This window comes from Protopterus annectens, chromosome 14.part0 (genome assembly GCF_019279795.1).
Source record: "Protopterus annectens isolate FY-2018-M chromosome 14.part0, PAN1.0, whole genome shotgun sequence".
Lineage (NCBI taxonomy): Eukaryota > Metazoa > Chordata > Ceratodontiformes > Protopteridae > Protopterus > Protopterus annectens.
This window is the reverse complement of record NC_056748.1, coordinates 399322647-399345717: the sequence shown is the minus strand read 5'-3', so window position 1 is coordinate 399345717 and position 23071 is coordinate 399322647. Positions and strand designations below refer to the sequence as shown.

General features: G+C 38.1%; 1 protein-coding gene across 7 annotated transcripts in view; it reads left to right on the top strand.

Moving 5' to 3' along the window:
• The window catches only part of PTPRE (protein tyrosine phosphatase receptor type E), a 2530882-nt gene that overhangs the window by 2167385 nt on the left and 340426 nt on the right, over positions 1-23071 (top strand). For all 7 annotated transcript variants that reach the window (XM_044056172.1, XM_044056175.1, XM_044056171.1 and 4 more), the window contains one exon: positions 17625-17744. In XM_044056172.1, coding sequence (XP_043912107.1) covers positions 17625-17744 — 120 coding nt within the window. The remainder of the gene's footprint in view (positions 1-17624; positions 17745-23071) is intronic.

The window sequence follows — 23071 nt, the reverse complement described above, 5'->3', positions numbered from 1 at the left end:
GAGTAAAGAGAGAGAGGCGGTGTGTGAGAGATAGGAACTAAAAGTATAGTATTTCATAACTGGTTTCACATTTCATTGCTATTTCCGGATTGAGAAAACAATGCGTAATCACTTACCAGAAAAAGCAATTCCAGATAACAGTCACAAAAACAAGAAAAAGCGGTCAGTGTTAACTTGTAGGAGATAGGAATGTTCAAGCATCTACAAGACTAATCTTGCCTGCCTTGTTTCTTTAACTAAAGAACAAGCAATAACGTTAACAAAATAACAACAAAATATGTCCCGAAGATAACAGCATGCTAATGTTTGTGTGTATAGACGCGCACACACTCGTGCATCAGGTATACATTTCATTTGCTGGTAAATCACTAAGGATTGTAGTCAGTCTGTACTACCAGATATTAGAGTTTCATTATTTACTATTGTTCAGAAAATGCATGCTGATGCAAAACCTGCTGTTCTATGATCTAGGGTAATATATACAAAAATATTTATGATTTTGGTCCTTCATCTGTCCCTTATTTTTGGCTTTGTCCAAAATTACTCTTGAGCAAGAAGTTGAAATGTGTGTGTGTGTGTGTGTACATATATATATATATATATATATATATATATATATATACACACACACACGCGTATATATTTGTGTGTGTGTGTGTGTGTATATATATATATATATATATATATATATATATATATATATATATATATATGAAATATAGATGTATCTGTATAATATACACATACTCATATATACATATATGTATATACATATATATGTACGTGCACACACACCACATGAATATGCCGATCATCAAATTCAAAACCTTGAAAAATACGTATTTACGCTTGCAAGAAAGAGTGCATGATGAACAGCAGAGTGCATCCGTGTAACAACCATAACATGGTATTGTATGCACCTGGTGTGCTAGGGAGTGTGTAGAAGATAGTAACTTTGCAAAGAAAATATGTTGGTTATTGAGGACTATCTTTCCCACACTGAGAAAGTAAATAAAAAGTAGCAGTATTGGGTATGTCACCTAAAACTGAATGATAAAAACAAAAGACGCACCATAATGTAAAAAGTTGATGGCAAACAGCTACTAAAACTGGTTGGCCATCTTCATTCCGCTGAACCTCCGAAAGGGGAAAGGTATGCAGCTTGTGCTGAGTTAAAGAAGAGTTGTCTAGAGGTTTACCCTGCTTGTAGACAATGTGTTGGTTGGTACATTGTACAGAAAGGCATTTTAACGCATTACTGCAGCGGGTTATACAGTAAGACGTTGTCCAGTTCGATTCTTAGCTAAAGCGTCTACTGTGTGGAGACATGCGTGAATGGGCGTACCTTCGTTGAAGGTTGTACGTCAGGGCTGGCAACTCGGTACGTAAAAATCTGCTGCCAATCATTAGCGGACCGGAGTTCCGCTGTGGCGACCCCTAACCGGGAAAAGCCGAAAGATACTACGACAACTGCAGCGGGTTAATAGAGTGAGGAGAAAACATCTCATTATAACCAGTGCATTGCAAGAACTAATGTTATACGATTTATACGTATGTCATTTCAGTTAAAAAGTAGTGCATTCATAGGGAAACATTCTGCTACTTACATGTTTTTCGGTGTATTGAATTAGATGATTGGCACGTTTTCTGTATTGAACTTTTGCTTTTCTCGCCTTTATCAGATTTGGTTCAGTGTTAGGTTATAAAACAAAGGAAAACTTTCTTTTATGTGTACATATCAAGCTAGAAAAGTAGCATAGTCACAACACACATTTCAAACTAAAAGTAAATATATTTCTATATTTATTTATTTAATGTACAACCTGATCAAAATGATACTGTCAGATACAACCCAACATCAAGTACTGTCATAAAGAATAATTAGAAAGAGATTGTTATGCATGATAAAGATTGGTCGGTCTATTTTCCTCTTCACATTCTGGACAGCCTGTTTGATTATTTTTCTGAACACCCACCGTGGGAATTGGTTTATTGCTGTTTCATATATCCTTGAATTGTGTCACCGTTATTGATTTTATATTCTCTTCAGGAAGACTGCTGTTTTCATCCACCACCTTCCTTTGAAGTAATACTTTGCTTTATCTTTCAGAAACACCTACCATGCATCTTCAAGCCATGTCACCTTCTTTTTATGCAACTTTTTATTTATTTATTTTTGTAAGCTGGTATACATTAGGAATATGGATATCTTTCAAGTACTTAAAGTATCTACCACCTTAATCTCTTTTATCAAAATCATCCATATTAGGCTCTGGTAGTGTATTTTATATAGCTTCTGTAACAAATGAGCTACCATAAATTACATGTCTTGTGTTTTATGCTCTTGCAATTTGAAGGTATACAAAAAAATTCACAATCTTCTACAGGGTTTATATGAATTGCTTGTATTCAGGTAATATGTGATCACGTTCATGTTCTTTCCTCCTTTCTGTGTACAGTGGTTTCTCCCCCATGTCTGTTTCTTTTCATGTGTGTGTGTGTGTGTTTTAATTCCTAGAGTATGTTATCTCTACATTTGGCTGCACTAAATTTAAGCTGCCTTGTTTCAGATTGCTCTTCAGTCTTGATAGTTCTTTTTCCTCCTCTGTGCACCATCTTGTTTACTGTCTTTGTTACCTAACCTAATATCATTAAAAAGGCAACATTTTCCTTTCCTACCTTCAGCAATGAGAGTTTGTAAATGGCTTGACTCATCTTTTAATCTGACCCAATTCCATTTTCTGCTTCTCTCTTTGTCCTACTGCCTAGCTAGTGTTTATCCCCACAATGGCCAAAGGACCCACCATACATTTGTTTAATTTCTTCACTAACCTCTTCAATGCACTGTACCGAATGAGTTGATGAACCATTAGCAGACCTCATCCCCAATCTTTTTCTGATCTAGTGCCCTGGTAACCCCATCAAAAAACTGTCATATTTATCAGGAATGATCTTCGTCCCACAAATCCTGATCGCCTTTCATTTGGCATTTTACTAGCTTCATTCCAGTATTCTTCCTTTATCAATAACTCCACGGACTTCCATACAGCTGAAGTAAAAAGACAAATTGATAGTTTCCACTGTGTCTTGCACGCTCTCCTTTGAAAGTGAATCACGTATTTGCTTCAGTAGCTCAAGCACCTTACCTGACTTCCGCATATTGCTAACAAGGTGTAGTGATATTAGCATTTCTTCATTCATTTATATAAGAATTCAAGGTATAGTCTCACTTGGCTTCCCTTGTTATATGAGCATTCAGTTTTTGGAGTTCTTTCAGGAATATTTCATTTGTGAAAGGGATGAAATCAGTTATCCCAACCTCAGGAGTTCTAGATGGCTTAGGCCAATGTAGTCCTTCACTTCATTAACATCACTCCATCGAGTAGAAGGTTTTCCTTTTTGAGATCCATTTCTGCCTTCCCTCATAAATTTTATTCAGCTTCAATATTCTTTCCTTTTTGCATGACATCAACCTTCATGGATCCCAAACAAGTTGCGTCTTCCTCCGGCTACTTTTTTATTCAGTTTGGGCATTCATTTTTCTGACTACCTTTCTATTTACTTTCTTCTAGAAGTAATAATATTCTCTGTGTTCCAGCTTCTGTGTTTCTTTCGGCATCATATTCACAATGACTTATCAGAAGTTCCAGACTTAACAGTAAAAATCCCACACCTCCCCACCACATTATTATATAAGCTAATGCCAAGATTACTGTACCTCAGGGAAAAGGGAATTCTCCAAAATTCAGCAACTTCATACTTAGTATATTTTTCCCCATAATCACACTTCAGTTTTTAAAGTTCTGAGTAGTCATACTTACCATCTTCAAACTTAGAGAGGGAACCCATATTTCCAAATTGACTTGCCCCCCCCCCCCCCCATACACACACACACACATTAGACTTAACATTTTCTTAGTTTTAGGACTCACGTTCATTATGTCTCAAGCTTCCATTAGGTCACAGTGTATAAAATGTATAGGGTAACACATTTCTTCACAAATGCGCATTTGCAGATCACAGAAGTCTTCACCCTTTCATTTTGGCAATATAAAGTTGATCTTTCACAAGTAAATCCAAATACATATTGCAGCTCAGTCTTGCCCGTTGTAGGGCATCATGAATGTTGATGACCTTAAGGTCTGGCTACAGTCAGGGTGCTCTAGTATTTATCATATTAAAGTTCCTTAACAGCACTACCTTTATCCAATATTGGATAATGATGCTGCAGCACACGGTGGCAAGTTAAATTGAGGGAACACTGAGATACAAGACCTGTCTTTGCAGCTGAGTGTCTCCTCAGCTGAATCTGCCATTGTGTGCTGCAGTACTATTATCCACTATTGTAACTATTTGATTTTCCACTGTCCCAGGAAATGAAGGGGGGAAAGGTGTAAAAGGGAGATTATGGCTGGCTGCCATTGAGTGATGACTGGAAAGACACCGACCCCCATTTTAAGAGAAGGCTCCTCAGTCCTGCTACATAGTGAAGCTAATGGCGCTGGACAACCAGCCTTGTACCCCAAAACTGTTATTGTCCTGACCTCCTTCTCCAGAACAATACTAAAAAGGAAGAAGGTAGAATGTAAATCGGGGTTAATGATGCCCAACGACTGCTCACCAGGCTGCATACCAACCTGTTTACCCCCCTCTTTCCTGATCACAGCAAATCAACATTTTTTTAAATAACTTGTAGTATCTGTATAAACACAGAACAATCAAGACTGAAAATGTCTAAATCAAAAACAGACAAATGAACTCTATCCTTAGCAAACCACAAAGGATCTTTGTCATAGACATCCCAATGTTCTACTGCTGAAATTCTGAATAAAGGATCAGTTCAAACCACTCCATGATCAACGAACAGTAGCAGATCCAGCTGGATGATGACCCAGGAAACATGTGTTTGAATACTGACAAATTTCTAGGTGTGAAATACGCAAGCTGCCACTTGGATATGAAACCGAAATCATTACCTACAGCATGAGTTATCAAAATATGACAGACGTTTTTGTTGAAAAGTTTGCTTATGAAAGGGACAACACATGTCCCCAACTTAACCTCCCAAATCATTTCGAAAACACTTCATGGCTAAGATTTTCCAATCCCAAATTTAGCCCATTTGCACAAATTGCTCTCCATGAACCTTGGACTACAAAGGAATGGCCAAAAATGAGTAGGGGACCTCTATTTCCGGCATCACAACAGAGCTGAAGCACTCAAAGGTTGAGTTAGCCACCAAACACCCCATAAGTATAGATGTATTGAAAAAATAGACACCCACAAATTACATGCCCATAAATGCCAGTCCTGGGAGCAAATAGGCAACAAGCAAACAGCTGATTCTGTTTTGACTTTGGCTAACCGAGTCTTTAAATTTTTTAATGACTTGAATTCATCATCAAGGGGGAATAATGGACAACAGCATCACACAAATATTCTTATAGATGCAGGGAATGCTGCAGGAGCTTTTCCTTAGGGACAAGGCCAAAGGGTGAAATGACAAAGGATTCAAAAGATGTGGTCAGGAAAGGGTAAATTATCTTGCCTCTTGCACTCTTTTAGCAGTATGGATTCCACTGTTTGTTCTTTGCCAATAATTGTGTTCAAATTCTTGATTGAACTGACTTGTAATTAATGCTGGATTTGATCAAAAAAGCCTGTCTTAAACCCATTTATCAGTTCCGAAACAATTGGTCTGTTTGGCTACTCCCTAATCCATAACTCCAGAGCCTGTACATTAACAGGAGAACAGGAGAGTGATTCCAAAATGGTTTATTTAAATCTGCAAAAGGAGTAAGGCTTGATAAAAACCCAAAAGGAATTCCTGCCTTATCTGTATGTGGCTCAAGGGGGGCCCTTGACCTTTGTTTGGCATTGAGATAGCTACAGGGCTGTCTATGCCTTTCTTGAAGCAGCATCTAACTGCCAGGCTTCTATCCCTACAAATATTGCAAATGTGGGAATCTACAAGCTGCCCATTCAACCATATCAACCTCTTAGCCCAAGAAATCTGGGCAAAGACGTACATAATGGGGGAACAAAGACCCAAATAGAGGGACACATCTTAAATATTGCTGCTATAAACTTATAAAGTAGCCTGAATAACAGGGTTTGTGTTAAAAGCATTTTCTACAGGATATGAAGTCTGAAACTAAAATGTGAGCAGTTATTTAGTGATTTCATTCCCCAGGTCATCCCAGTGATTTCCAGAAAAGCACATATTTTAACAGACAGAAAGTTTGAAGCATAAATCTGGATATTCTGCAAAAATCTATACAGTTGAGACATATGCATCCAACAATTGAGATTACATGCCAAACAATACCTTGATTTGGGCCAAACTGAGTGTTTCCTGATGCATGAAACTTACTCTGGAGTCATTATCTGCATGTCTGACGTCCCATCTTAGCTGCTTGTCCAATGTCTTGAGTTTTCTAATTAATATATATATATATATATATATATATACACACACACACACACACACACACACACACACATATGTATATATATATATATATATATATATATATATATATATATATATATATATGGATCTAGGACTTTTGATCGAAAGATCAAAAGCCCGAATCCATTATCACCGAACATACTTTACCAAAAGTGCTTTTCACTGAAAAAGCGCTTACGGTCAAGTATGTTTAAAAAAAAAAAAAAAAAAAAAAAAAAAAAAACATTAAACCTACTTCTATGCACCCCACACCCCCTACTTTAATATTCTCACTCTGTGGTTGCACTACAGTGGGGAAAAGGGAATTTTCCCTTATCCGCACTACCGGCACAACAAGCATACTTATCTGAAAGTGCTGCTTTGGTGAACAGCACTTTTGGTTAAGTATGCTCAGTGATTTCTGCTTCGGTGGAAAGTGCATTCGGGGATCTGTACGGATCCCACGTATATACATATATACACACACACACACACACACACACACACACACACACATATATATATAAGCTCAGATAAATATATTTATATTACTCTATCTCTGCAGATACAGAGACATAAGCTGTCACAACAGCAACTGGACCCCAGAATACTAACGAGTGCCCTGCTGTTTTGGTGTTATATTTAGTTTGCATCACCATCATAAGTGAGCCAACCCTCCCTATAATCCCCTTTGTCCCAACCCTTGAATTACAAAATGAAATCGCAGCATGTGCTAACTGAGGTGCTAGCTGCATTTGATAATTCTTGACCTTTGCCAACTAATTGAATATGTTTAATAAATAAATCTCCCTTAATCAATTACAATGCCTTGCATCAAGTTAAAATGGTACTATCACAGCTGACCTGGTTCCTAATCACATATTGGAGTAAAAATGAAAGGCATTCCTAAAACTGCATATGTGTCTGATAATTAAACCATTTGCTATGGCCTACCAAGATGGCTATGAACAATGTAATAAAGCTATAAAAATATAACTGATGGACTTCAGCAGTTGAGGAAAAGGGGAAATCAAACTCTAACATGTTCAGTGTTCATAATGCTGCATTATAAAATTATGACAGAGAAGAATTCTACTCAAGCTGTACTGTCTTACATACTTGACAGATCGGATGACAGTCCTCACCTTAATACAGGAGTGCAAGCCTTGCCAAAATCTTTTCACATGTTTCCTACCCAAAAATTAGTGTAATTGAGTCAAAGAAAATGCCCATATGTGAGAATAGGAGGAGGAAAAATATAGGGGCGAGCTTCAACTTTTTTTTTTTTTTAAAGAAGCAGCAGCAGGAGGAGATGAGCGGTTAACCTTTGAATCACTGTTGCTTGAAGTGCTGATTTTCACACATTAACCCTTACTTGCCTGAAAAAATGTTTGTTTATTTTCAACCTTTGACCTCTAACCAGTGGTAATCACACTAAAAGGTAACTATTAATGTGTAACCCATGCCGAGGAACCTCAGCATGACTACCTCTATTTGCCCACAGTGAAAGGCCCAAAATAACCAGTAATAGATTGACCACCTGAGCTATCACCTGATGTTACAACCAGAAGGTTATGACTGAATCCTAAATAACTAATACGGTAAGCCCAATCACAGCAACTTACTTTGAGAATTGTATTTCCCAAAATTCTTATGTCACCTCACCAAGCTGGCAAGTGAGTGAAGCAGTAACTACAGGACACTGGTGGCCATTAAGTGATAAAGGGATAGGCAGTCCTTGCTCCTGCTGTACTGTGAGGGTAATGGCACCAGGCAAATCTGCCTTGTACCACAAATCTGTTATTGCACTCGATAGCACAAAAAAGCCAGGCACAGAAACAAGAAGTTCCAATATCCAGACCTTTTTTTCCCCAGGAAGCCACTAGTAATTGCAGTTTGCTATTTATAGTTGTAGTTCTTAAAAATGTTGGAAATCCTTTCATTTAAGACAATATTATTATAACTTTTGTACCACTGACTGCCAATCCAATCTGTTATGTTAACAAATCCAACAGGACAAGTCATTCAGTAGTAGAAGACCATAACTTAGGGGTACATGGAATTAATTTTTTTTTTTTTAATACCACTGGTGTTCTGAAGGTGCTTCTTAAACGCACACACCATACATATACACACACACAAACACACAGATGCTGTAGTAGAAATTAGTAAAAATCTGAATTAAATTACTGTGAAAATACCGGCTTTAGATATTACTTTTTCAAAAGATTTCCTCAAACAGCTGAGCAAGTGTCAGAAATGTGTTAAATTGTATGCCACCTCAATTTATATGCTCAGTAACATCGTGTTTTTGGAGAAATTTTATGTATGTTATTTGCAAACAAGTCAGGCACCCATTTGGCAATCCTACATAAAAATGAGCTTTAGAAGTGTGTTGAACTGTATGCAATTGCAGTATATAGTCTCATAGTTATATACATAGTGCTACTGTGCCTTTGGAGTAATCTTATGACATCATCTGAGTACAAGTAAGGTAGCTGTTTATCTTGTCTAAGTTAGCATCAGCCATCTTTATGCAGTAGTTTAAGGATCTTCAAACTGGAGAATGGTTTGTTGCAGATTGTTAAAATGGAAGTGCTCAGCTGAAGTGTTTCTGCATTTTATGACAATATGGGGATATTTGTGCCTTTTCTCTTTCTGTAAGATTACTCTTAGCATTTGACTGCAAGCCCATTATGTATGTAACTTTGGCAGTTTTAAATTGTGCATGCAGACCAGCATATGCCAACACCAGAAGAGGATTGAATTATCTATGCAGCCTGCCCACTTACACTGCTAGTACCCACAGCTGCCCTCCAGTGAAACACTTCTCAATTCCTGTGTATCTTATGTCTTGTTAAAGTTGTAATTTTACTCTGTAATGTCTACTCAGCTGATTTCATTCTTTTAAAAGCCATTGCCCAATTAAACATGGCATGTCTAAAGGTCAGTTCCCTGTGCTTTCTCCTATTAACCTGGTGAACTTAGGCATTCTGAGAAAGTGTAGCAACTGGCTCATGTTCACAGACAAACCTCTTCTCTTACCGCCCAACACTCAGACCTGTGAGAGATGCATTTATATCTCCAAATTGGAAGCCATACACTCCCCTGCCAAGACTGGAATAGCTGGTCAAGTGGAGAAGGTCAACACCTGCACCACACCACATGGAACACATAGCCTGCCAGAACACCCACCATCACAACTCTCAAATAAAAACACAAACCACACACCCACCTTCGCAGAGGCTCTCAATAGAAATCTTCCCTATCAGCAGAGACCTCCAAGGCAGAAACACACTCAGCCACCCCAACACAGCACAAACCACAAGACACATAGCTCACCTACACAGTCTGCACCCCAACCTAAGCCCCTAAGGCAAAATAGCTTGCACAATACACTAATCATAGGTGACACAATAGTAAGGCACACTGATGTCCCACTCACCAGGTTGAATAAGGAGAAGGTAACAGTCAGCTGTCTATTAGGTGCCAGAATCTGACACATAACACACACACTTAGGTCACTCCACAACAAGTACAGGTATGACTCTGCCATTGTCCATGTGGGTGTGAATTACCTGAGATTCACTTCTCTGGACTACATGAAAAGAGACATGATGGAGGTCTCAGATCATGAGGCCCAGGCAGGTATGACCCTAGCCCTGAGTAGCATCCTACTGTCACCCAGAATGATACCGCAGCACAAGCAGAAAATTATTGACTTTAACAATTGGCTAAGTTTCTGGTGTCATTCTAAGGGGATTCAGTATCTGTCTGCTTTGGATGACATGACTGACAGACCTCGATGCTTTGCCAGAGATGTCCTTCATCTGTCACCCCGGGTTTCTGGGTACTGGCTAAGGCTCTTGCCTCCCCTATAGTGCCTTTTTTAGGTGGTGTTCCAAAGACCAAACTACCACCATGACAGCTATAAATAAATACAATCTGAGGGTCATGCTGCTCAATGTTAGAAGTCTACCTCTCAAGATGCACTCTCTCGAAGCACTCCTCAAATTGGAGAACATCAACATTTGTGCTGTAATGGAGACCTGGTTTAAAGCAGCAGAAAGCATCCCTGCACTACCAGGCTATAACTCATTCCTCTCCTTTTGGCCCCAGAACATGGACTGAAGCTCCAAAGGTGGTGGTATCTCCATATTTATAAAAGATATGCACACCTCCGGACTGGTAGCCCAGCATAATGCATCTGAGATACTTCAGGTAAAACTAACATTGGGTAAGACAGTGATTCAGGTCATAGCTTGCTATAGGTCCCCAACCATAGACTCTTACTCCATGTTCTTAAGCACCCTGGAAACTATTAGGGTCCAACCCAACACACTCATACTGGGTGACTTCAACTACCTCTCCATCATTTGGGAAAACTACTCATGCACCAACACACTCGCCTAATGCTTCCTGGAATTCATAATTTCCAGTGCCCTGTACAAGCTCATTCTTTCCCCCACTAGAGGAAGCAACATCCATGGCCTGGTTATTACTAACATGAGCAACCGATGCTGTACACCAATAGTCCATTCCTCCCTGGTTAGATCCGACCACAAGCTAATCACTATGGAAATCCACATCTCACCCACACCCCTGGCAAAGGTAACTACCATGAAAAACTTCTCCAAAGCTGACTTTGGGCTCCTAAAAACAGAGGTGGCTAACTTCATGGCACCCAAGCTAATGGAAAATAGTTGTATGACTGCTGAATCATACACCAGTGCACTGTACGAACATGTACATAAATGCATGGAACTAGTGATACCCATCAGAACAAAACCACTCTCCTCCAAAAAAAGGAAGCCAATCTGGTAGTCCCCTGCCATTAAAAAACTCTACAACAGAAGAAATAAACTGTTGAAGAAAAAGGTGAAGTCCCAAGACTGGAAAAACTCTCTTATTAGCGTAAACAAAAAGTTGAGATCCCTCATCAAAGCTTCTAAAGCCAGCTATGAAGGCAGAATTGCATCAGACACTAAAAACAACCACAAAGCCTTCTACAGTTATATCAAGAATCTCTATGGCAATACCCAGATTTGCTCTGAGTTACTGCACAATGGCACCTCCTATACTGAGCCAACAGATATTGCTAACATACTGGCCAGCAGATTCAGTGACAAATTTACCCCTGCCCCCCCCCCCCCAAAGGACCATTCACAATGCCAGGCACCCAGCATTACTGCAGCACAGGTTAAAGCTGCATTGTCCAAGGCCAAGAATACAGCTTCCATGGGACCCAACAATATCCCCTGGCTGTGTTCTACATGAACTGGCACCAGATCTGTGTTCCCTGTTCTATCACAGCCTTATCTCAGGCTTTGTCCCTCCTGAATGGCACACTGCTATAGTCATCCCTGTCCATAACAGAGAAGCGACTACAGACCCTGGGAATTATCATTCCATTAGCCTGACGAGTCTGATATGTAAGGCCATGGAGCGCATCATCATGGACCTAATTAACAAATATATAGGGAATCTCCAAACTCTAGATCCCATGCAGTTTGGTTTTGTGAAAGTAAATCATACCTGCTCAACCTGGTTGACTTCTTTGAAGCAGTCACCAGAGCTGTGGATGAGGGTAAGGCAGTTCATACAGCCTACCTCGATCTGGCCAAGGCCTTTGATACCATTCCTCACTCAGGAATATTGATAAACTCACCAAACTAGGCATCAACCCCTATATTATTGGGTGGGTCGCAAATTGGCTCACAGATAGAACCCACAATGTAGCAGACTCCAAGTCAGACTGCCAACCAGTCACGAGTGGAGTCCCACAGGGATCAGTACTGGGTCGTCTCCTGTTTGGCATCTACTTCTCAGAAGTCCAAGCCAACATGGAGGGACTCTGGCTGACCAAGTTCGCAGATGACACCAAGCTGGGACCCATTATTAACTCCCCAAGTGATGCAGACCTTCTACAGAAAGACCTCACTGAGACAAATGGCTGGTGTTGAAACCATGGCCTAAAGCTTAATGCTAAAAAATGTGTCATCATCCCCTTTGGGAAAAACTCAATTCCCACTAATTACCACATTGATGGGAGCCCACGGAACAGTGAAGGTGTTATAAGAGATCTGGGGACACAGGTTGACAGCAACTTCTCCTTTGACCACCACATTGCCACTGTAGTCAGAAAGCCCTTCTATGTGGCACATCTCATTACCAAGGGTTTTCCATCCAGGAAGAAAGAGGTCATCATCTCTCTCTACTCTTCCCTCATTAGACCAATCATCGAGTATAATGCCCCATTTGGCATGTACCTCACTAGACACCTGAAACAGCTGGAGAGGCCACAAAAGTACCTCACAAAGAGGATCCTAGGCCTTAATCACATGTCCTGCACAGACAGACTCAAAAACTCGGGCTATTCTCTGTCTCATATTGTCTACTAAGAGGCAATCTCTGCTTGACTTACAAAGCCATGTCTGACCCAGCTCTGTTAGAAGTGCTACATCTAAAGAATTCCCAATTCCTCCGCACATCACACTCCAGAGACCTCAACCTCATTACAACAATCAACCTAACCCCCCTTTTCCTCAATAACACTATTTAAAAGCAAACTGAAGCCATACCTTAAATCACACTGGTTATGCCCTTGTGCTAACCCTGACTAACTACCTCACTTATCTCTGGGTACTAATCACTATACCTGTATAAGCTAGTTACTTTTCTGTTAACTGTAAAGAGAGTGTGCTTTTATATATTAATCTAATGTTATGAGAGATATCTTCGTATGACTATCCATACATGATATGTACTATGATCCTGTAAGCAGAAATGTTAGGAAATGTAAAGAATTGCTAAAATCTGTAATGTACCAGCATCTGTAAAATGTCACATAATATAAATAATACTGTGTTTTATGGAGCTTTTCTCCCCAGGCCTCTACTGAAAATGGACATATATCCAGCTGGACTAGCCCGGTCAACAAATGTAAAATAAATAAAATAAAATAAAAATAAACAGAACATGCTGGAGGGACAAGTTCATAACTCAGAGACTGCCCATGCTCTGGAATAAACGTCCCAGGCATGTCAAGAAGAGCGCCTCACTGGCCCTCTTCAAGACAAATCTTGGTGAGTGGACTGGAAATAGAAAGTTCACCCCTGGGATCACTCTAGTGGTTGTACTTGATAGAGGCATTGGTAACTAACTTCAGGTGGCACTATGCCAGGGCACTTCTATGGACTAGGCTTGTAAGGGCTCCAGGGCTGTTGGCCTACTACACACCTATGAACATATTTCCTTATATTTAAACTTATTCTAGGCCCTCTTTTTGAAAATTAATTTCTCCTGCCCCACCTCACTTCCACTTCATTTCATTTTCATTCCAGAATCCCACAGGGATTTCTACAAAGTGAAATTGCATCTCTCATTTTCTTTATTTCTGACTTTCAAACTAATATCTGAAACATCTGCAGTCTGACTTAAATGTCTTTCTATCCTCCCCTTTCACATTCCAGTGACCATTCTCAGCATCTCTTAAAATATCATCCAGAAATGTATGCAATATTCTAATAGAGGCTTCATAAATGCCCCTTAAAGTGAAACATTTACCCCTGATATCTGGAGTCTATACCCGTGGGAATGCACCCCAGATGCGTATTAAACTTAGAAGCTCATGGCTCCTGTTAATTATCTACTGCAGTACTATGTTTCTTTAAGTTCACTCCTCCAAGTCTATAAGCTGTTCAACGATTATTGTTCAACAGATGTAATACTGAACTTCCATTGCCATCTACTGATCCATGCAAAAATCTTTCTCAGGTCTTTAAAATTACTTCTGCCGTTATGTACGTTTACACCAACTTTCACATTTGTAATGAAAAACAGATTTAAATCAAGAAAGGCAGTTGTTGCAAAAATGTTCAAGCACTTCTAATGGAATGTAAGAGAAACCAGTGCAACTGTATCTTGCTGATACCTTTAATTTTTAATAAGTAAAATGAAACCAGACATCTCTGAATGTGAATCCATGAAATGGATTTTATTGTTTTTGGGGACAGCTTTTCATGTAGCTTGTCATTAACCAATGAAAATACCGTTCACTGAAATTAAGGCAGCTGATGACTCACTTGTTTTAGGAGTGGTTTGATTCATTTCTAAAGCTGAAAAGGGCTGCTTCTGCTATGCCCAGCTGTATTGCTGAAAATGCACACACAAGCACACACATGTATAAATACATATAAAAAAGAGCTATCATTTGAAAACCTCAAAAGTCGTTTTTTGAGAATATGTAACAGTTTGGGTCCAATGTGAGCTCATTGTGCTAGAAGAATAATGTGATTTATATCAGTTTCCTTCGGCTCTTTTGCAGTCTACAACTGTAAAAGATTGTCAGTTGGTATGCCTAGGTAGTCTCACTTTTGCAAACAGCACAGAAGATAAAGAAGTCCTAGAAGGCGGATTAGCTATGTGAACAAGGTGGGAACATTTTAATTCTTCTTATCCCATAAAACAATCAAAATTCTGCAGACTTCATGTACTGTCACTGATTTTCTCAACTTGCATATATGATGTCCTAAAGATTTACAATGCTTATAACATGGTATTCTGAACTCACAGGTAATCAGGCAAACCTTCCATCAGGGTGATTTTAATAAATATGAGAGGATAGTTAAGCTTAGATAATCGATTGCTCATGTTTATTACAAACTAATGTACCTATCTGTTACGCTTTGGCTTCCACTGCATGATAAATGTAGTCTAATATGATTTTCTGAAAAGTAAATAAATGTTTTGATTACTTAATTCATACTTTTGCTTCTAAAAATATGTACCAAGGCATAGCTTAGATAGGCCAAATGTATCACAATGCAGATCTTCCCATACTTTGACATTCTTTGCACTTGTAAGACCACTCAATTCTGAGCATTCACAAATGAAACATGACTGTCCTTTACAACTGTGTCATTGATGGCATTGAGTATGAGGCATTGTCTTGCCACCATCTTGAACTCTGATGGACCTGAGCCATTAAGGTTGGCTGCGAGACTGGAGGCAATAATGTATCAAAAGGCAGCATTTCTTTCCCTTGGTATCGTAGGAAGAGGCTCCCACTGGAAGCTAAGCATCCCTCACCAGAAATAAAAATAGTGACTAAACCTAGCAGATGATCTGTTCTTGGTTCTCAAACATAGCACACACTACAGTGGTGCCACTCAGACATAACAATATTTTGAGTCAGCAGACTATAGTGTTGCAAGGTTTCAGCTGAGCTAGTAGGCATGCCATCAGATAGCCTGCAGTTAACCTAAAGGTGCAAGCCTGCTGTGCAGAGGCAAACTGCTGATCATGGGTAAGTCAGCAAAATGGGGAGAGCATAAATACAATGTAGTGTATGGAGTGCAGTGATTATGTTACGATATTCAGAAAAAGACAACTCAGTTAAGCACCAATGTTATGCGTGACCCGAACTTAATACTTGTTAAGCACCCCCCTGCTTATGTTGTTATGGTCTTGTCTAGCACTTGGCAATAAAATCTGGCTGTACTAACTAGCAAATGACAGTGGTAGAACAAAACATTTGTTTCTGCTTGCTACCTGTACTCTTAATATGTCCTAACTTACTGTAAAAAAAATAAAATAAAAAAATTAAAAAAAAAACTTAGAAAGTTGCTAGAATAGCAGGATGTGTTCACCTGCATTATCTGAAGGATGCAAACTCTGAAACTCAAATGTATGTCATTATTAACTGACTTCAGTTCTCAGTAGTTTGTTAAAAAAACAGAAATGTTATGAGTAATGGACCAAAAATATGAAGCAAAAATTGAATGCTCCAAGAAAATCTAGACAGTAGAGAAGCTTGAAAGACAAGTGTAAATGTAATGGATTACATTACACTGCCTTTCTGACAGCGTCTGCTAAGTGTTTTATGGCTTTCAAAGCTAGCAAAACACTTAGCGATTTTTTTTTTCATTGCAACTAATAATATACGGGGCAGATAAACTTTCATGCACTGCAAAGAATTATGATTATCTCACCAATCATAACCCTCTATTATGTGTTCTCAACATAAACTCCAAGATTCACCTCTCAAGCTTTGCTTAAGAGGTGAACTCCTTGGCATCTGTCTCGAACACATAATAAGTGAGTTATAATTGGTGACCTGATGATAATCCCCTATATGGGAGAGACATACTACTGGTCTAAAAAAATGGAAATATGTGAGCAAGAAAAAAAAAAAAAACAAAGGGCCCATTTAACTTCAGGCATGGAAACCACCTGTTACAAACAAGTTCAACTTAATTTTAATTTTTGAAGTTAAATGCAATTTACCTTATTAGAGAAGTTTGTAGCCGATCATTCCTCATATAAAAACTTTATAGACTATATAGTTTACAAGCATCAACAAAATTATTCCTGAATGAGTTTAAGAGGAAGACTCCATGATTTTACTTTAAATCTGTGGTACTTTGTTAAAACTACTCTTACCCTGCCCTAACAGATTTATTTGCAGTGCGAGCCTATAATATCTTTGGTAACAATATTGTTTACTTTGTCCTTATGCATATATATATATATATATATATATATATATATATATATATGTATATATATTTCATTCAATCCATGTAAAACAATTTCAGTGAAACAGTGCAGACTGTGGTAGTATTGTTAACACATTTATTTATGTGTTTAAAGCATCTTGCAATCTATCTTGCTTCATGATAAAACTGTGTGCTTAACACCGCTGCTAGTTTCTTCTAAATGAAACTGCAAGGGAAAACTTGCATGTTGTACTCGTGTGTCATGTATTTTGATATGTTATGTATTTTGTGACACTTTGAACAGTCTTAAGCTGTTGGCAGTTCACATCTTTTCAGACTGTGCCTGAGCTGTGCAGTATAAGAGCAAGGCATGGACAAATGCAGTGAAGGTACAAGCCGAGGTTGTAAGAAATAGCCCATAATAACAAAGCTGACAAGAACAGTTGCAAGACATTGGCAACTCTCTACGACTTACCTCAAGAATCTGGAACACCATATATTCAGAGAAAGCTGAGACATATTGAGATGTACACAAATGTATTATAACATTTTAAGGAAACCAAGTGGAATCTTGCATTCTCCATGTAAAGATATTTAATGACTCAGAATGGCAACGTTATGTACCATAAAATATCAGAATGTAGTTGTTACTAACAAGTGTTTGATCTTTACAGGAGAAATGTTTCCAGTATTGGCCTGACCAGGGCTGTTGGACCTATGGGAACATTCGGGTCTCTGTGGATGATGTGACAGTTCTTGTGGACTACACTGTTCGGAAGTTTTGTATACAGTCTGTAAGTACTATGGCTTTTGCGTATGTCAGACTTCTGTTTCATTTTGTATACTGTATTACAAAAAAATGCTTCAAAATAGATTTCTGAATTAAGTGTAGGTAAACTAAGTGACAGTATTACACCACAGTTTCCATCTCTTAAATTCTTGCAAGTCACATATTTCTTCATGAAGGCTTAACTTCTGTCTGCTAGCTTGCTGCAAAGTATGAGCCCAGGGGACTTCCTGTATGGTATACACCATGTTTATCACTGTGAATGGGTGAAATTTTCAGACACCACCCTCCTGGTTTTCAACTATGGATCTGTTAATAGTGCAAAACAGTCTGGCCTTGCAAGCAATTCTGGCTGCTTTTCAACTATGGGAAAAGATTTAGCACAGCTGTACAGGAGTATATTGTATTCAAAGCACACCATTTCAAGGATTAGAGTCATCAAAGAACGTACTTCCTGTACAATAGGAAGTTATCATGGAACTTAAACCCAAGTTAATGAAATGCAGTAATGCTATTGCTGCAAATGTTTCCAATATGCGCAGTCTTATAGCTTTGTTTGACAACCTGGCATTTTGTCTGCTATTAAGTGGAATAAACTTTGCAATATTGTCATAATTTTAACCCTCAGCCCAAACCATTAACTTGCACTCCTTTTTCAATACTTCTTGGACGCATTTTTTTTCCCTTCTTTATTTTAGAAATTTTTATTAAACTATATTTACACTTTTAAAGTGTGACAAATATTCTGCCAAGTTAATGCACAATGTATGATTCATATAGACATAGTCTTACTTCTCACTTCCAGAATTTCAGACAAAAATATAATTTCATAAATGCATCTGATACCTAGGACTCCATCTATTACCCATTATATTTCTATTTTGAGTGCATCTCATATGCCAGGCTGCCAAAAACAAGAACCAATGATGTCTTTTTTTACAGACTTCTACACTCTTCATGAAAAAAATTGTAAAATTTCTGTGAACGTCCTTTTTTTCCCTGTGCATAAAGGTATAGTTATGCAGTTGCAAACTTCAGATGTCTGTATTTTCTGCTTACTGTATTACATAAAGCATAGTATATCTATTATCTGTGTTAGCAATATGGCAATCTGTAGACATTAAAGAAACAATGTCCCTATCACTTTTACTGTCTCTTCTAAGCAGCAGTAAAGAGAAGTAATGAGGCCAGCCATGTATGCATAGAGTGGAGAGTACTAGCTGTGCTTTACTCTAAAAACATGCAGATTTCTTATTTAAATATCATAGTAATTCAAACAGCATTAAATTGATTTATATTCACGTCTGTGCATCGTGTGAATTTTGACTGATAAAACAGCATCAAAAATGTAGCCATAATACCTTTAAGAATATTTTATAAAGTGCAAGCATATCAGAAAAGCAAAGCAAAAAAGAGAGAAATAAAAGCATATAAATGTATTTCTGTGTATGCCACAGGGGATCTATACCTAAACATATGAAAAAAGTCATCAGGTATACAACTAGGATGCAAAGTAATGCCTGTGGTTCAAAAAAAAACACTTTTCTTAAATAATGTCTTTGTATAATGGCATTGTGCTGTCCTTCTGTGGCTGGTATATATCCTGTTTCTTTTTTTGATGTGCTGAGCATGCGTATGGGACTTGCGTTCCCACATATACCCAGTATGTCAGTGCTTTGGAAAGGAAGCAACAGAGAACAGAAGGTCTCCATTGCTCCATTTTTTTTTTTTTTTAATTAAAAAAAGTTACAGGCAGTTTAAGGGTAGGAGAAAGACAGAATGGAGGAAATACAAGGAAAATCAGGTATGTGTGTTTAGTTTTGAATAACTTACCTGATTTTCTTAGTATTTTGTTAAAAAAATAAATAAATAAAAGTTACAGTATATAGCAATGGAAAAAAGTCCAGGCAACTTGACTTTTTTCCATTGGTATATGCTAGGATTTACAACAGGCACGATGACTGGGCTAACCAATCAGTGTGCTTGTTTTGGAATATTAATGACCGGTCATTGTTTAATTATTTTTTATCCATGTGTTGACCAGGTGCGTGAACTAGTAACAGAATTCTCTTCATCAAGGATCGGGACCTCCAGCACTATGCAAGAATAATGGAAGAATTGCATAGTAAAATAGTACTATTGATATGATAATTATATACAAATGCAGTTAGGTAAATCAAAGAGACTTTGATATACACATTATTGAAGCATAATGAAGGATATTATATTTATGAAAAGATTTAAGAAAACGGGGACTAATACAGTCATAACAGAAATATAAACAAGAAGCAACTTAGTCTAAATCAGTCCTCTGTATGGAGAGGGTTAGACTATGGCTTTTATTTTACAAAGTAAGACTGCAATAATGGAGAGCGTAAGCAAAAGAAAAATAGGACGAACAAGAGCAGAAGGATTGCCCTAAGTCATGGTCAACATTGGAAAACACCCCAAAGAAAAACGTTTGTTTTAGTTCACAGAACGTGGCAGTCTGTTTTCTATTCAGGGTTGTCCAACATAATTTAATAAACAGAGCAGCATCATGAAAACACTATAACTGTGGGATCTACTTTGTTTGATCGAAAATACGTTACATCGAACAAAGTAGATGCCCACTTCAGCGAAAGTGCATTTCAACGAAAGTGCACTTTTGCTGAAGCCTAGTTGCCGGATTGGCTGACTAAAAAAAAACACAGAAAACATGTTTTGCAGGTGGTCTTGCTCCCCTACACCCCCCATGTGGGGGGCTGTGCCCTACACACCCCCCTACTTAAATATACCAACTCCAAGATCACACTACAGCAAGGAAAAGGGAATATTCCCATTATATGCTGTATTGTGATCTCTGTACTTCGTTTTCGAAGATTTGGTACTTTGAACAACTAGGTTCAACCAAGTGGGTTTCGAAGTACTGAAACTTCGTACAAATAAAGTAGACCCATAACTGTGATGCCTTAGTAAAAGATGTGATCTTCGAGAGGCTTGATCATATGTTATTTTTTACTTCCTTTATATTTAGGGGATCGCTACTGTCATTCACTGTAGTTAGGAGGTGTTGCGGAAGGCTTGTAATGCTTTTAATTTTAGACAGAATGTATGGCTCAATGTCTGTTGTGTTGGGCTTTGGGTGTTCTTGCTTTCTGCACACCAGTTTCCCATCTAGAGAATGTGTATCTTTGACAGGAAAATGTCTCTGCGGCACTTGCGCATGCGCTGCAGTCTTGGCCTTCTCCCAGGTATTTTTGTATTTTGTACTTGACACGGTAATGTAGACAGGGTATGGCTCCCTTCATTGTAGCCAGCAAATGGATAACCTCACATACATTAGCTCTGTACTCACTCCTGTTTCTGGTATGGCCACTTCAAGTGCTGTCAGGTTTAGGGAACACAAATCTTCCTTAACTTAATTAATCCACATTTTGTGTGATGCTGTTTTTAGAAATTTCCATTTTTCAGGCTTTGTACATGTAAGGCATCATACTAGCAGGTAATGGATTTTCATAGGCATTACATCTAAACAATCACAACCTGCTTCCATTTTTGTTCCTTTTTCTACAATAAGCCAACTGCAAATCAATCATATGTCATTGTTGTTTTGGTGTTTTTTTTTTTTTTTTATATAAACTGATGTTTTTAATTGATATGGGGCAGCACATTTGAAAATATCCCAGGTTTGGGATGTTGATTTTCAGAAGAGTCCATTATTCTGTTCCATAAAATAGAATTGATTTTATAGTAGATTGATACATTCAGATTTTTCAAGAATGAATGTATCATCACACATACAAACAAAACAACAATACTTTATCATTTGCTACAGTTTAAAAAGCAGTAAATTTTTTCCTCAGTAATTGCGGGGGGGGGGGGTGATCAGCAGATAGCACCCAGTGATGGAATAGCTACCTACACCTCTGAGAAAAGAAACGGCAGTCCGCAGGTTAAATGTTATACTGGCACAGCCTTTGTAGCCATCTGCTAACTGATTTATTTTTATAGTTGCATTCTTGTATCACTTTGACAAATTCAGTTGCTCTACCCCTTGTAATAAGTGATTAGAAGAAGATTCCATCCAAGTACCTCTCCCTTTAGAAAGTAATTAAGTCTTTACTAGCAAATACAGGTGTTCTTGTACAGTAACATTTCAGATGACAAAGCACAACTTGATTTTGCCTCTGATTTTATGCAGCTGGCTTAAACAGGGAATAAGATATATATGGTAATAGTAAAATTGAAATACAATAAAATAAAGTAAGATAAAATTAGAGAAAAGGCAGAAAATACTTAGAGCCCTTGCAGGAATTTGCTGTTTCTCAGTTTATAACTTACAGCAGTAAGAAGGAAGCTTCCTGGTATCGGTCAAAGTGGGAAGCTGTTTAGAGAAATGAGCACAGAATAATAAAGGAGTGAAGTGCTGACGCTTTTTTTCCTTACCGCTATTCTTATTTATGTATATGTTTAAAATGTGGTAAATGTATCACAGGAAGCAGCGGGGAAACGCAGTGCAGAACAGCCGTGCAAGAAAAATATTGAGTGCTCACAATAAAGTAGCAATACTAGAACTTTTAACAAACAAGATAAAAGCTGGTTAAGGAGTGTGCAAGCATTATCAATGATCATTTGGAAGCATTCATCTCTGGCTTCTTCATCATCCTACGATGGGCATTACCTTATGGTTGAGATGGTCTGGCAATATCTTATCATTTACAGACTCACTGAAGCATCTATCAGTTTATATTGAAAAAGAGGTTGCTCTATGCTTGGCACATGTAGGGTGAGCTTTGGTTATGCTGAACTGATTCCTGCTCCAGAAAGGCATGGCAAAATGTTGCTGTTGTGTGTGTTAATACAGCTATGAGATCCAACCTACTTTGCAGTTTTATATAAATATATATATATATATATATATACACTATATATAGATGTAGCTCTCTTTTTCTTTTAGATAATCCTATTTCGTTTTGAAAGCAAACTGCCAGGACTTATTTGTGCTCTGTGGGATAAAAATAGCAATTAAAAAGAGCAATGGACTGGGGCTATACCTTATAGACTGAATGCAAGTTTCCCCTAAGTAAACTGTAGTAGAACAAAATAATAGTAACTGTTCTAGATGATCTCACGAAATAAGTTTTATGACTGGTGTAGGGAACCACTTGGATTTAGCTCTTTTGTTCTTTATTAAAATGCAACAGAACTTCTTCAGAATCTAACTAAAAAAAGTTATTCAACCACAGTGTTTAAAAAGTGTATTTAGGATCATATAATATTCCAGTGCTCCAATTACCAATTACATAATTACGTAATTGAAGCATTGGAATATTACATGATCCTAAATATGCT